The sequence below is a fragment of the Eumetopias jubatus genome, unplaced genomic scaffold (assembly GCF_037043125.1).
Source record: "Eumetopias jubatus isolate StellerSeaLion01/CBP00866 unplaced genomic scaffold, mEumJub1_p1.0 scaffold_12, whole genome shotgun sequence".
Classification (NCBI taxonomy): domain Eukaryota; kingdom Metazoa; phylum Chordata; class Mammalia; order Carnivora; family Otariidae; genus Eumetopias; species Eumetopias jubatus.
Window position 1 is genome coordinate 104981776 of NW_028274818.1, and position 15682 is coordinate 104997457.

Sequence of the window (15682 nt, forward strand, 5' to 3'; positions counted from 1 at the left end):
ACGTCAGACACCGAGTCGCAGGAGCCTACAACTCCCGTAAAGCCCCGCGCAGGCCACGCCCTCTAGCCAATAGGACCGCGGGTCTCTTTGCGGCCTCGGTCTCGAGAGCCTATCAGAATGCGGGAGGGCAAGGAGGCGTTTCCTCGAGCGCCTCCGCCGGGAAGGCCGATGGTGGCGGAGTGGGTTGCTCTCCAGGCTGGGGAGAGTGGAGTTGGGAGCAACGCATTACTGCGAAGTAGAGGGCTCGTCTATGCAGGGCTTCTCTAGCCAAAGGGATGCCCTTCTTAATAACCTCTCGTTTGTGTATGTGTTTACAAACGCCTAAATTGACACTGCGGTATGTCTGCTGTGGTTTCACTTTTTACATTTACTTTGCGTATACTCACTTTTAAACACTGAGCCTTTGGTCCGTTCAAAATTATCTTGGTGTATGGTGTGAAGTATAGCTCTAACTCTGTCTTTTTCCAAATCGCTACCCAGTTGTCTCATCATTTATGACAAAGTGTCTTTACCTCCCATTGATTTGTGATGCTGCCTTTATCATACACTAAATCCTCGTGTTTTGTGGTCTATCCCTACATTTTCTATTCTGGTGCAATGTTCTATCCCTGTGATAATATGATGTTTTCATTTATTGAGAATCAGTCGTTGGTTTTAATATCTCTCTTTTTTAAAGATTTTATTTATTTGACACAGAGAGAGAGAGCACAATTAGGGGGAGCGGCAGGCAGGGGCAGAGGGAGAAGCAGGCTCCCCACTGAGCAAGGAGCCACATGCGGGGCTAGATCCCAGGACCCTGGGATCATGACCTGAGCCAAGGCAGATGCTTAACCGATTCAGCCACCCAGGCGCCCTTGGTGTTAATATCTCTTAGGGCAAATGTCCCCAGTTCTGTTTCTTCTTCGAGATATTTTTGCTTCTTTAGTTCTTTTCCAAATTTAACTTTAGATTCAGTTTTTCTAGTTCCAGAGAGAAGTCTCTATTGGGATCATTTTTAATTTATATTCACTTAGAATTGACATTCTTATAAAGTTGATTTTCCTGTCCAAGAACATGGTATGTTTTTCCGTTCGTGGGGGAAGAAAGCCTAATTTTGGATCCTTCAGGAGTGTTTTAGTTTTCTTCATATATTTTGGACATAGCTTGTTACGTTCATTCCTAAGTATTTTATCTTTTTTGTTAAAATTGTGAATTGAGGGGCGCCTGGGTGGCTCAGTTGTTAAGCATCTGCCTTCGGCTCAGGTCATGGTCCCAGGGTCCTGGAATCAAGCCCCGTATCGGGCTCCCTGCTCGGCGGGAAGCCTGCTTCTCCCTCTCCCACTCTCCCTGCTTGTGTTCCCTCTCTCACTGTGCCTATCTCTCTGTCAAATAAATAAATAAAATCTTAAAAAAAAAAAGAATTAAGAACATTTTTAAAAAATTGTGACTTGAGTTACTCTGGTTTTTAAAAGTATGTCTGTTAGTTTTTGTTGCATAAATAAACCACATCAAACATAGTGACCTAAAAAAGCAACCACTTATTTTGCTTATGACTCTGTGGGCTGGTGATTTGGTCCACGCATAGCTGGGTGACTTTTCTGCTGGGCTCCTTTTGTCTGTGGTCAGCTGTGGGTGAGATAAGCACTTCTCCTTCTGGGGATTGGCTGATTGTCAGTTGGAGTGCTAGGAGGCATGTGGGCCACACGTTTTCCATCACCTGGCAGCCTAGCTCAGACTTGTTCACTTGGTGGTGGCAGGTTACAACAAAAGCAAGAGACCAGAAGTTGCAAAGGTTCTTGATCCTGAGGCTTGAAACTCAGACAGTGTCACTTCTGCCGCATTCTGTTGGTCAGATCACGCCACAAGACCAGCCCAAATTCAAAGGGTGGGGAAATAGACTCCACTTCTATTCAACGGAAATAGACTCCAGTCCCTCAGGGAGGAACTGCAAAGTATATTTCTATACTTTTTGTTTTACTTTCTTGGCCATTTTTGCAATATACTGCAATAAGATACTATCAAGAGGAGAGAAAAGGGTGATGATCCAGTTAGTACTGGAAATGGACTTTTCACATAACCATCAGCCTGCATGGCAGGGTAAAAGGTCTGGAAAGAGCTGCGCTTTGAATTTTGTCTTTATATTAAACCAGACCTTCAGAGAGCTGAATCTTAAACCACATTCTTTTTCTTCCTTCACAGAATTAGCTCTTTTGAATTGTGCTTTAGTACTTGTCATCAGCTAACATTGAAAGGGCATTAAAATCCATTAATTTTATCTATTACAGAGATCTTAAGACACTGTCCACTATGTCACACAGTGTCCTTTTCCTGGGCAGTCATGGGAAATTTCTCTTCCCACTTGGTATCAAGAATAGCTGGATTTCTCCTAAGCTACTATTAATAGTTTGCTTTTACCCAAGGCACGCTGCATATCATGTAACTGATCTTGTTTTCCTCTTGCATTGGCAGCTGAGGCTTTTCGGAGCCAAATTGTGAGCTATCTTTTGCCAGTACACAGGAGTTTACAGTAGGCAACTTGTAATCTCATTTTATCCCTGGCCCCATTTATCCTTGCCCTATTTTTAAATTATTTTCCCAATTCTTTTTTTGAAGGTGAGACAGTATGTCATGATTAGAGCCCATAGTCACATGACCCAGAGGCAGGAGCTGGTAGAACCTGACTAGTAATCAGCTGGTGAGCAGACCACCTTGATGGGAGGGGATGAGATATGCTTGTATTGCCCTCACAGTACTTGCTATTCACTTCCAGATTCCATAATTAGTTATATAAATGGATATTTTCTGAAGCTAGGTTTGCCTGTACTTAGGAATTTGCATTCTGTCCTTAATTCCTTTGCCCATCCTTGGCCACGTGGCCCTACTGGAAGCCTCATCCCGCAATACTGGGAAAAGAACTTTTGACTTCCTGCTGGATTGTGATAACATTCCCACAGAGATGAATAAGTAGACTCATACAAAGTTTCTGCCTTCCAGGGACTTTCAGACCATTTGGAGAGATCAGATATAAATGTGGGACCAGGGGTGCCTGGGTGGCTCAGTTGGTTAAGCGACTGCCTTTGGTTCAGGTCATGATCCTGGAGTCCCGGGATCGAGTCCCACATCGGGCTCCCTGCTCAGCGGGGAGTCTGCTTCTCCCTCTGACCCTCTTCCCTCTCGTGCTGTCTGTCTCTCACTCTCTCTCTCTCTCAAATAAATAAATAAAATCTTTAAAAAAAATAAATGTGGGACCAGTTATGTCATTAAATTATTTATATATTGCTCCAAATTTCTAGAATGACAAACCTGAGCCTTGAGAATAATGAAGTTGTTTTTCTAGAGGTGGATTTGTCATAAAGATAAATCCTGAAAAATCTGCCTTTGCCTCTTTCATGGCCTGTTAATGTCTAACCAAAACAGATCCCAAACAGACTAGTACAGCCACTTACCTGCTAAAGCATAAAGTAGGGGTTGACTCCCTGTGCTTTTGCACAACTTTTGGATAAATCATTAGCTTGTAATTTAAACTTTAGTCCATAGAGATGTCTTATGGAATTCTGACCTTGCTTGGGACTTGGCATTCATAAATCAGGATATTAATTGTACTCATTTAAATAGATAAATTTTTAAAATGAATTTACCTACAACATATAATTTGGATAATTCTTCACTTGTTAAATAAATAATGCAGATGATTTCATGTAAATGTTAAACCAATGCACAGTATTTTTTCATTTCAATTGCATGATTTGTCTTCTGAACGTTGTTAAAGTATAAATGGATATGAAACATGTAAAACATGACTATTGTATTTTTATTATATATTGTTTCTTGAAGCAAGAAAAAAACCACTAGAAAAATCTTTCTCTATTAAATAGCTAGATTGTTTTCTGCTTCTGACTTTTCTGACTACATGGGATCCAAAGGTTTAGCTCTTTCCACGATACTTAAATAAGTCTTCGGTTTTTATATTTTCAAACACACTATAATGAGCTGCAGTCACATAATAGAGTCCTGGAGTCAAAATCATATCATCATAAAATATTTTTTTAAAGATTTTATTTATTTATCTGAGAGAGAGAGAGAGAGATAGAGAGCACGAGAGGGAAGAGGGCCAGAGGGAGAAGCAGACCCCCCTGCTGAGCAGGGAGCCCGATGTGGGACTCGATCCCGGGACTCCGGGATCATGACCTGAGCCGAAGGCAGTCGCTTAACCAACTGAGCCACCCAGGCGCCCCATCATAAAATATTTTTAAATAAAGTTTAAAAATGACCAAATTTCCTGTTGCAAACTGAATTAAAGTTTAGTGCAAGATACCTGCGGTGGATCTCCATTCCTTCCACAGTTTCCCCTGAAATACAACTCTGCTTCACATTGTCACACAAAATATTTATGTGTCCCGATAAGGACAAAGGTAATCTATTTACACACACTATTTAAATTTTGTACTGGTCAGAAATGTTCATCTGATCACTGCTTCTCAATTCATGTGTATACAAATCACCTGGGGATATTTTAAAAATACAGATTCTGAGGTGCCTGGGTGGCTCAGTCCGTTAAGCCTCTGCCTTCAGATCAGGTCTTGATCCCAGGGTTCTGGGATTGAGCCCAGCGTCAAGCTCCCTGCTCAGCCAGGAGCCTGCTTTTCCCTCTCCTGCTCCCCCTGCTTGTATTCCCTCTCTCGCTCGCTGCCTGTCAAATTACATAAATAAAATCTTTAAAAAATAAATAAAATAAAATATGTCTTCAGCCCACATGGACATTTTAAGCTTTAATCTCCTAGGTGAAGTCTTTCATCGTACCCTCGCCATCAGCCATGACTGATTATTTCCACCCCTGGTCGTACAAATGTACTGTTCATACATGCCAAAGTGTTGCATTTACCACCGTGTCCTGTAACGATCTAAGTGTCTGACTCTCTTAGGAGACTGAGGATAGAGACTATGTTCACTCAGTTTTGTAGCCGTAGTGTCAAGCAGGATGCCTGGGAGTGTAGCAGTTACTCTACAAAGCTTTCTTGTATAAATAAATACCATATGGATGGATGATTGTTTACCATTCACTGTACAGTTGGGAGTTTTATCTTTTCCTGCAACAAAATTTACAAAACTTTACTCACGGACAATGTGTTTAAAAATGACATTCAAGTTGTAAAATAAGAGTATCATTTAGTTCTGTCGCGCTCAACGACCGTAAGCGCCTCCAGGAGGGTACACACACAGTATCTCTGGAAGTGACGGGACGGCAAACCACCGAGATGGACCTCACTCCTCCAGGGCGCCTAGAGAGGCCCCGGAAATGCCCGGGAGGGGAGGGCACCGCAGGGAGTCGGTCACGCACTTCCGGCCTGATTTTTTAGTACTTTTTGTCACCGGGCGTAGCGGGTTGTGGGGGGAATACCTGCGGGTGGGAGGAGTATCGGAGGGGTCGGGTAGGGTAGGGCCCTGCTGGGGACGGGATAGTCGGGAGCCGCTGCTCTGGGGAAGTCTGATTAGTTCCGCTGCTTTTTGCAGGGTTTGCTGTCTTGTCCCCTGAAGGCAGAACTCCGGGAAAGTCTGCAGGCGCCAGAGGAAGATGAGTTCGAGCTTGACCGCGAGTCAAGTCACTGACGCTGAGGCAGGAGCCTGGATGGCAGCTGCGAGGTCCAGGGTCGCCGCGCCGTCTCTGCGTGATGGACTTTTGATAGTGAAAGTGGAGGAAGACTCTCCCGGAGGTCAGGAGCCCGACGCGCCTGGGGACTGTCAGGATCCGGAAAAGTCGCGACAGCATTTTAGGCGGTTCCGTTACCAGGAGGTGGCTGGACCTGAAGAGGCGCTAAGCCGGCTCAGGGAACTTTGTCGCCGGTGGCTGAGACCCGAGATGCACTCGAAGGAGCAGATCCTGGAGCTGCTGGTGCTGGAGCAGTTCCTGAGCATCCTGCCCCAAGAACTCCAGGCCTGGGTGCGGAGGCACTGCCCGCAGAGCGGGGAGAAGGCTGCGGCCGCGGTGCGCGCTTTTCAGAGAGCGCTTGATGGGGCCCCACCCCAGGTGAGGAGTGAAAGTATTCTGGTGGCGGGGGTGTAGGGAATAGAGGTGTACGGGCTGCTGTGAGTTTCAGGCCTTCTTTCCTTACTACATTTTGTCCTAACTTCGGGATGTGCATGAAACTTTCTTTTCGTTGGAAACAGTGACAAGTAAATCTATCCAGGAAATGATCCTTGAGTTATAGACCTCTGAGCACAAAACCAACGTGGGAGCATTGTTTACCCATCGCAGGACACCCTGTTTAACTAGATTATTTGGGGAAGAAAGGTGACGGGTGGAACGTGGCTTCATGTCGTTAACGACTTGGGCTAGAACAGCAATTCTCTACCACTCTGTTTTACATTTTAGAAGTTTAGCGACCCCCGTCCTCCTACAGTTGGTAACGGTATTCTGGAGAGGCGAGAGGGGCTATAATGGAGTTTACTGATCATGCCTATGTGGTGAAGCCTCCATAAAAATCCCAATAGTGTGAGATTCAGAGAGCTTCCAACTGGTGAACACATCCTTGTACCCAGAGGGTGAAAAACCCCAACTCTTTGGGGACAGAAGCTCATGTGCTCCTGACCGCTCAGACCTCACTATGCATTTCTTCATTTGGCTGTTCATCTGTATCCTTTATCATATCTTTTTGTAATAAACTGGCGAATCTAAGTGTTTCCCTATGTGCTGTGAGCTCTTCAGGCAAAGAGTCGAATTGGGAAGGGGAGGTCATGGGAACCTCTGATTTGTGGCCAAGTCAGACAAGAATTGTGGGTAACCTGGAGACCTACTACTTGTGGTTGGCTTCCAAAGTTGGGAGGGGAGGATAGTCTTGTGGGACCGGGCCCTTAACCTGTGGGATCTGACTCTATATCCAGGTAGATAGTATCAGAATTGAGTTAAACTTTAGGACACCCAGCTGGTATTACAGAATTGCCTGATATGTGAAAACCCCTACATCTGGTGTCAGAAGTGAAGTATTGTAGTGAAAATATTCAGAGTATTGAAAGTAGAAGAGACACACAGGAATGTGATTTTCCTTTACAAGGAAGCGGAGGCAAGGCTCAGGAAAAAACAAATTTTATTATACTCAGATCTTAGAAAGAGGAGGCACATCATGGCCCTCAGAGCTTCCTAGGAAGGACACCTGGGGTGGTCAGGAGGCAGAAAACTGGAGCAAAGGGGAAAGTTTAGGCCAGAGCCTGTACTGAGGTTTCCCAGGGAAAGACAAGGCAGGGTAGGGGGAACAGTTTAGGATTGGTTGGTTTGAATAATTTCAGCAGGCTCTAACCTATAGGGTTGGTCCCTAGTTGGTTTGATACCTGATCCTAGAATGAAGAAGATACAGTATACAGGCCAGGTAGAGGAGGTATGGCTTGAGATTAAATAGTCTTGGCTGAGCCTTTTGCTCTCTCTAAGAATTGACTAGCTGTGGGAAGGGCAGTCTCCCTAGCCAGAAAGATTTTTTTTTTTAAGATGTCAAAACATAGGGCGCCTGGGTGGCTCAGTCGTTAAGCGTCTGCCTTCGGCTCAGGTCATGATCTCAGGGTCCTGGGATCGAGTCCCACATCGGGCTCCTTGCTCTGCAGGAAGCCTGCTTCTCCCTCTCCCACTCCCCCTGCTTGTGTTCCTGCTCTCGCTGTCTCTCTCTCTCTGTCAAATAAATAAATAAAATCTTTAAAAAAAAAAAAAAAAAGATGTCAAAACATAACATATAGAAAATTTAAAAATATATTTCCCTTTCCTATCTTTTAGTGAGAGATCCTTGGAGTCCATTTGTGACCCATCACTGAAACCTAGACTGACATCTCTCCACACTAGTGTTAGAACCTTCCCTTTCTAAGAACTATGGCTTTACCTTCTGTGAATGGTCAACTTACATTTAAATAAGCTACCTCAAAAGATCATCTTTCTGGATAATTATCTTATTATGCAATGGTCAAGGGAAGGGAAAGTAAATTTTATTGAACACCTGCTGTCAGTGAGCTACCTTCATCTTCTTAAATTATTTGTATGTGTTTCACACATGAGGTAACCGAGTCTCAGAGCCAGCCCTGCAATTTGGGACTTCCTGCTTACCTGTATATTTTTAATCTAGATCAGATTTCCTATTTGATAAATCTCAGTGATACAACTCAGAGATTTTGCTCTTTCCCCACATTAGTGTGGACGGTCCACAGAAAAGCTTTTCAGGATTGCAAGAGAATTTCAGCCTCTGTCTTTGTTCCTTTGAAACTCCAGTCAGTACAAGACTCACTGGAAAAGACTCAGTAGCCATGGTTGTTAACTTGATTCCCAGGGCTTTCTGCTCAGTGTTTGCAGATTCCTCTGGAGTCTGGCCTCATCCTGAGATGAGTGGTCACTTATGCTGTCCTGGGACAGCAGGCACTGAGTAGAGGTCTCATGTTGTTTCAGGAGTTGGTGACGGTTGAGAATATGGCTGTGTCTCTAACCTGGGAGGAGTGGGACCGTCTGGACCCAGCTCAGAGGGACTTCTGCCCGGAGAGCGCACTGAAGGACCGTAGAAACACGGTCTCGCTGGTCTCGCTGAGTAAGTGCTGACTTTGTTTCAAGCTGTGTGTGATTTGTGGAGGGCCAGTCACACACCCAGGTTGAGATCCGTTAGTGTCTCTTTTGTGAGCCAACAGGACCTTGCTGTTCTATATTGTTAGATGATAGATTCAGCTTTTTATTTTGGTTCATTTTGAATAAAATAGATACAGAAAAATATAAAAAATATAATGGGCACCTGTGTATCTACCACCCAGGTTTATCAAATTTTAATATTTCAATATTTTAATATATTCCTGTATGATTCTTTTGCACCTTGCCTTTTTTTTCCCAGCATTACATTTTTGAGATTTATCCATGTCGACACATGTAGCTCTCGTTTATTCATTTTAACACTTGTCTATTTCACTGTATGAATAGTCCAGAATTCATTTATCCACTGTCCTATCAGTGGACATCAAAGCTTTTAGGTTTTCACCATTACAAATAGCATCACATCAAACATTCTTGAATCATTCTGTGTTCATTTATAGGAACTCCTAAAGAGAATAGACTTAGACATGTTTGCCCATCTTGCTATTCAGGACTGTAACCAGTTTGGGCTCCTACCAGCAATATGTGAGAATTCTTTCTCTGCATCCTTGTCAACATTTACTGTTCAGCTGATGGCGTGATGTCGTAACACAGTAACTCACGTATTCCTTTTGAAATACTACATTACATCACACATATGCTCAGAACCTGCATTGGTTCTCTGTTTCACGCAGAGTAAAAGCCTAATGTGACAAGGCCCCGTCACCCTGCCCACTCCTCTCCTACTCTGCCCCTCACTCACCGTGCTTCAGCCCACTGACCTTGCTGCTCCTTGAACATGGTGGGCATCCTGCCTCCTGTTCTTTCTCTATTTGATCCCTCTGCCTGGAATAATCTTCCTCCAGATCTCCACTAAGCAAACTCCCTGACTTGTTTCAAGCCTTTGCTCAGATTTCAGTCTTCAGTGAGGCCTGACCTGACCATCATGTTTAATACTGCAGTTTGCCTTTTTTGTTTTTTTTAAAGATTTTATTTATTTGAGAGAGAGAGAATGAGAGAGAGAGCACATGAGGGGGGGGAGGGTCAGAGGGAGAAGCAGACTCCCCGCCGAGCAGGGAGCCCGATGCGGGACTTGATCCAGGGACTCCAGGATCATGACCTGAGCCGAAGGCAGTCACTTAACCAACTGAGCCACCCAGGCGCCCTGCAGTTTGCCTTTACTGTCTCCTTCTCCCACACTGCTGACTGATCCCTTAACTTCCTCGACTTGGTCCATAGCATTTGTCACCCTCTGACTTCTTGTATAATTTATGTTATGTTTATTTTATTGTCTGACCACCCCTTCTAGAATGTAAACTCCACAAAGTGGGGGGGATTTTGTCTGCTTGGTTCTAATATATCCCAAGACCTTGGAATAGTGCTTGGCACACAGTAGGCGCTCAATAAATACCAGGTGGATTAATGAATGAATGGTATCTTATTGTTTTAACTTGCATTTCCCTGATGATCCCTACTGGGCTAAATATCTTTTCAGATTTTTGTTTTGAACATTCTATGAATTGCCTGTTTATATCCTATCTCCCTTCCTTTCCCTCTGTTATTTTTTTAATTGTTTTGTGGAAGTTCTTTGTATTTTTGTTATTAACTCTTTGTTGTTTTACTGGTTATATAAGTGGCTTTTCTTTTCACAATGACATCTTTAGTTATGTAGAATTTAAAAATTTTAATATACAGTTGACTCGTACATGCAGGGGTTAGGGGTACCAGCCCCTTCCGCCCCAGTCAAAACTCCACATACAACTTTTAACTCCCCAAAAACTTAATTACTCATAGCCTACCATTGACTGGAAGCCTTATGGATAACATAAACAGTCGATTAACACATATTTTGTATGTTACATGTATTACCTACAATGTTCTTAAGAAAATCATAAGGGGGGCGCCTGGGTGGCTCAGTCGGTTAAGCGTCTGCCTTCGGCTCAGGTCATGATCCCAGGGTCCTGAGATCGAGCCCCGCATCAGGCTCCTTGCTCAGTGGGAAGCCTGCTTCTCCCTCTCTCACTCCCCCTGCTTGTGTTTCCTCTCTCGTCGTCTCTCTCTCTGTCAAAAAATAAATTAAAAATCTTAAAAAAAAATGCATTCAACATGCACAAAAAAAATCCTTCTTAAAGAAAATCATAAAGAGAAAATACTCTTACAGTATTGTACTGTCTTTCCCAAAAAAACCCTTACATGAGTGGGCCTGCACAGTTTAAACACTCGTTTGAGGGTCAGCTATGCTCAGATTTTTCAATCTTTTATTTGGTGGTTTGTGTTTTTCCAATCTTAGGAAAATACCAGACCCTTCTCAGTCCTGATTCCAACTTTGCAGAGACAACAACTTTAAAATCATTTATTTGTTTTTCACTAGTATTTATTTTCATAGTTCTAAATAGGATGCTTATTGGGCTATTTTTTCCCCCGATTTCAGGCATTATCCCTTGACTGTCTCCTGAAGAAGACAGGAATTATGCCTCCCAACACACACACACACATTTAGCCATCTGTGATTCTCTCATTATAGTTAAATCAGTCCTTTTGTATATCGATGTGTAATGTTTCAGTGTTCCAGCTGTGAAAATATTACCTGTATTCACTCACGTAGCTTATATGATTATATGTCTTATTTTACAACTTTTAGTTTTGCTTTTCTAACTATTGAACGTGAGTTCACGCACAGGCTCCCTGTTAGAAATGTAAAACTGTATGTTCAGATGTATCAGATACACCATCAGTTTCATACTCCCCTTGGAGGAATCCTCCAGAAGCTTCTTCTGCTCCAGTGTGAATGGGCTTCTCTCCAGGCTTGTTACACAACTGTTGTCCCCAAAACCTTCTTTCACTGTCACCCTGGAATTCCTTTTCTCTTTCCTGGACCATTTTCATCCTTGGTTTACCTACCTCAGTTTGATGGAGGACATCTTCTAGTATCTTCTAGAGAACATATACTCAGGAGCTTAATTTTTTGAAAGTTTGCATGTCTGAAAATGTCTCTATTCCTCTCGCACATCCGAATCATAGTATGGCTGGATTCCCCATTAGAAATGATTTTGCCGACAGGGTTAATGGGTGGCTCAGTTGGTTAAGCATCAGACTCAACTTCGGTTCAGATTATGATCCCATGGTCGTGAGATCAAGTCCCACGTCAGGCTCTGGGCTCAGCATGGAGTCTGCTTGGATTCTCTCTCTGCCCCAACCCCTGCGCACACTCCCCTCACCCTCTCTCAAATAAATGAATGAATGATTTTACATTTTGAAGACTGAATATTCTGGCTAGCTTGCCATGTTGCTAGAAGAAATTGGATGCCATTGTGATATTTTATCCTTGGTGTGTGGTCTGTTTGTTCTGCATAGAAGCCTTTAGAATCTCCTCTTTACTCCTGCTAGCATAAAGTTTCAGAATGAAGTGACTTAGTGTGAGGGTTTTTTTTTTTCATTCATTTTCCTTGTAACATAGACACCCATGTCTTTGAGTTGCGAGAAAATTTTTCTAGTATTTTTTTATATACTTAGCCACCTGTTTATTTTTACCTCATTTTTTTCCTGTTTTCTTTCTGGGATTTCTTTTATTTGGATGTTGGAACTTGTGGACTGATTGCATCAGCTTCTTCCCTGCCCCTTCTTATTTCTTTTTTTTAAGGTTTTATTTTTAAGTAATCTGTACACCCAACCTGGGGCTCAAACCCATAGCCCTGAGATCAAGAGTCACATGCTCCACCAAATGAGCGAGCTTGGTGCCCTCTGCAAAAGCTCTTTTTATTCTGATATAATCCCAATTGCTTATTTTTGCTTTTGTTTCCCTTGCCTCTGGAGACATATGTAGAAAACAGCCAATTCAGAGAAATTACTGCCTGTGCTCTCTTCTAGCATTTTTATGGTGTCAGGTCTCACATTTAGGTCTTTAATTCATTTTGTGTTTATTTTTGTGTACGGTGTTAGAAAGTGGTCCAGTTTCATTCTTTTACGTGTAGCTGTCCGGTTTTCCCAGCACAGTTTATTAGAGAGACTGTCTTTTCCCCCATTGTATACTCATGCTTCGTTTGTCATCAAGTAATTGACCACACAAGTGTGGGTTTATTGCTGGGCTCTCTATTCTGTCCCATTGATGTATGTGTCTGATTTTGTGCCAGTACCATGCTATTTTGATTACTACAGATTTGTAGCGTATCTTGAAATCTGGTGTTGTGATATCTCCAGCTTTATTCTTTCTCAGCATTGCTTTGGCTCTCAGGTGCTGTTTTATTTGGGAATTCCCATATGTTAGGCCTGGGCTGGCAAGTTTTACCTCAGAGAGATTTATTCAACAAATATTTTGAGTGTCAGCGATAAGCCAGGTGCTCTTCTAGGTGTTGGGGACATAATAGGGAATAAAACCTATGAAATCCCTGCCATAAAAATCCCTTCCCTTTCTGCCTGGAGGATGTCAGCTTCAGAGCTCACAGTTTGGGGCATGAGCAGGGAACAGTGCACTGAGCTTCTCCCAACTGTGTGTCCATTTTCACTTGATTCTCCTGATAGGAAATGGTCCCTGTCCCCTGTTCTCAGCTGTGCCTGACATCCCCAACCCAGAACTTATCTAGTTCAGTCTCCCTGGAGTGTAAGCTGCAAAAATTCTGGATTGGGGTGGAATCTGGTGGCTTGACTGCTCCTCTATAGACTCTCAGTCAGTCTGAGATTTGTCTCCCACCCAGACCCTGCCTCCAGACATTGGAGGCACGTGGTATCTGTTACGATAACTCATCATGTGACTAGAATGTCTCTTGTTAAACCATCCTTCATTCATGGGGTACAGGATGTCCTGCCCTACTTTCTTTCTTTCTTTTTTTTTTTTTTTAAGATTTATTCATTTGACAGAAAGAGCACAAGCAGGGGGAGAGGCAGAGGGAGAAGCAGGCTCCCCGCTGAGCAGGGAGCCCAACGCGGGGCTCGATCCCAGGACCCTGGGATCATGACCAGAGCCGAAGGCAGACGCTTAACCAACTGAGCCACCCAGGCGCCCCTGTCCTGCCCTTCTTGACACCCCTTCCAGATATGCCTCTGTCATGACATTGTGCCTCCTACAACAGTGGAGTGGAGCAGGGGGAAAAGAGATGGGTTTGTGGGTGTAGGCACAACATAAAAAGAAAGAAATGGGGTTCATACTGGTAAATACGAGCACATCTGGCAGGTTGATTCAAATAATTTAACTTGGGGAGTGGTTCATGGAGAATATTTTGGAGGGTCATTTTACTGCAGGCACTTGCGTGTTTCACTCTTGCAAAGGGGTGAAATGTCAGCCATTTTATGTTTCTTTTTAATGTTTCAGGTTTGGAAACCAGAACCGAGAACAAAGAATTTATTCCAAAGCAAGAGGTTTTAGAAGAAGTAGAGCCGCAGGGGCAGCTACAAGAAGGGTCCCACTGGAAGGCTCCCCCGTTTTCTGGGTGTGGTGATACCCATGAGAACAGGGTAGAAAAGCAGTCAGGAAATCCCTCACCGCTGAAACTTGAAAATTCTCCTGAAGAGGAAGGACTCTCCAGCACCACTGATCTCAAGAATGGTCCCATGGAAGAGGGAGACTCCAAAAATAATGAATTTGGGAACACTGCCCCGAGTTCAAACTTTGTTCCTTATCAGCACATCCGGACAGTGGAGAGGCCCGTTAACAGGAACCAACAGGGGGACAGTTGTAAACAGAGTCGAGACCCAGTAAAACGTCAGAGGGTGAAACCTCACAGCTCTGTTGACAGTGAGGAACATTCCCGCAGGGCGGGTTTTTCTGAGACCCGGCGGCAGTTCCGTGAAGAAAGGCCTTATAGATGTGACCACTGTGAGAAGAGTTTCAAGCAGCGTTCTGACCTTTTTAAACACCAGCGAATCCACACGGGGGAGAAACCCTACGAATGCCAAGAATGTGGGAAGAGCTTCAGTCAGAGCGCCGCCCTGATTAAACACCAGAGGACACACACGGGCGAGAAGCCCTACACCTGCCCCAAATGTGGGGATAGCTTCAGACAGAGCTCCCACCTCAACCGGCACCAGAGAATCCACGTGGGAGAGAAACACTTCAAGTGTAACGAATGTGGGGAAACCTGCCGCACTTCCAACCGCTTCAGACACCAGAGGATACATAAAGGGGAGAGACCCTATACGTGTGAAGAATGTGAGAAGAGCTTCAAACGGTGCTCAGACCTCTCTAAACATCAGAGAGTCCACACCGGCGAGAAGCCATATGGGTGTTCTGTGTGTGGGAAACGCTTCAGTCAGAGCGCAACCCTCATTACACACCAGAGGACCCACACTGGGGAAAAGCCTTATAAATGTCTTGAATGTGGGGAAAGCTTTAGGCAGAGTCCACACCTTATCCGACACCAAAGGATCCACAGAAATAAAGTCCCCCTGTTCTGACATGGCTGCTGTCTGGCTATTTTGGTTGGTTGGTTGGTTGGTTGGTTTTTTCCCATTGTCCAGAAACTACATTCTTTGGTATTTGGAGTATTTCAGTCAATTGTGGATCGTATTTCCATGGGCATCACACCCAAAACAGTCAGTCTGACTTGAGTCTTGAAGTGCTCTGACAAAGCATCGAAGTGAAGCAGGAATTCGTAAATGGGGCACCCTTCCCAAGGATGGTCCCATGGAAGGGTCTTCTGACATGTGACAGTGCTGTCCTTGTCTCTTCTTACCTCCACTTTCGAACCCAAACCTTACCCACTCCACTTACTTCCCTGAGAAATATTTTAGTCACTTAGAGTTGTCTTTCCTTTCCTTTTTTTTTTTTTTTTTTAATTATCTTTCTACCTCGATGGTGGACAGGATTTCAAATACACAATAATCCAAAACACCGTGTAAAGTTTGGTGCATACAAGAGGCATTCTACATTTTTTACCTTTTTAAACATTAGTTTTGCAGAGTTTCTCTTTCTTTGCTCGGGTCATGATCCTGGAGTACCAGGATCGAGTCCCGCATCGGGCTCCCTGCTCAGCGAGGAGCCTACTTCTCCCTCTGACCCTCTCCCCTCTCTCTCTCTCTTTCTCTCTCATTCTCACTCTCTCAAAATAAATAAATAAATCTTTAAAAAAAAAAGAAAAAAATAAATGAGAAGCAAAAGAAGGCCCCACCCAACCCCCCCCAATTCCT

At 43.9% G+C, this 15682-nt stretch overlaps 1 protein-coding gene across 1 annotated transcript; it reads left to right on the forward strand.

The window, feature by feature from the left end:
• The first annotated feature begins 5377 nt into the window (after positions 1 to 5377).
• ZNF394 (zinc finger protein 394) lies at positions 5378 to 14952 on the forward strand. The gene is made up of 3 exons (XM_028088543.2): positions 5378 to 6004; positions 8396 to 8531; positions 13869 to 14952. The coding sequence occupies exons 1-3, from the start codon at positions 5552 to 5554 to the stop codon at positions 14948 to 14950; spliced, it is 1671 nt and encodes a 556-aa protein (XP_027944344.2). The 5' UTR covers positions 5378 to 5551; the 3' UTR covers positions 14951 to 14952.
• Positions 14953 to 15682: the final 730 nt, after the last annotated feature.

Bases quoted from the DNA above. Each gene is read 5' to 3' on its own strand.
- ZNF394 (XM_028088543.2), top strand. From the start codon at position 5,552: ATGAGTTCGAGCTTGACCGCGAGTCAAGTCACTGACGCTGAGGCAGGA. The intron at 6,005-8,395 runs GTGAGGAGTGAA...ATGTTGTTTCAG, and splicing joins TTGATGGGGCCCCACCCCAG to GAGTTGGTGACGGTTGAGAA. The intron at 8,532-13,868 runs GTAAGTGCTGAC...TTAATGTTTCAG, and splicing joins GGTCTCGCTGGTCTCGCTGA to GTTTGGAAACCAGAACCGAG.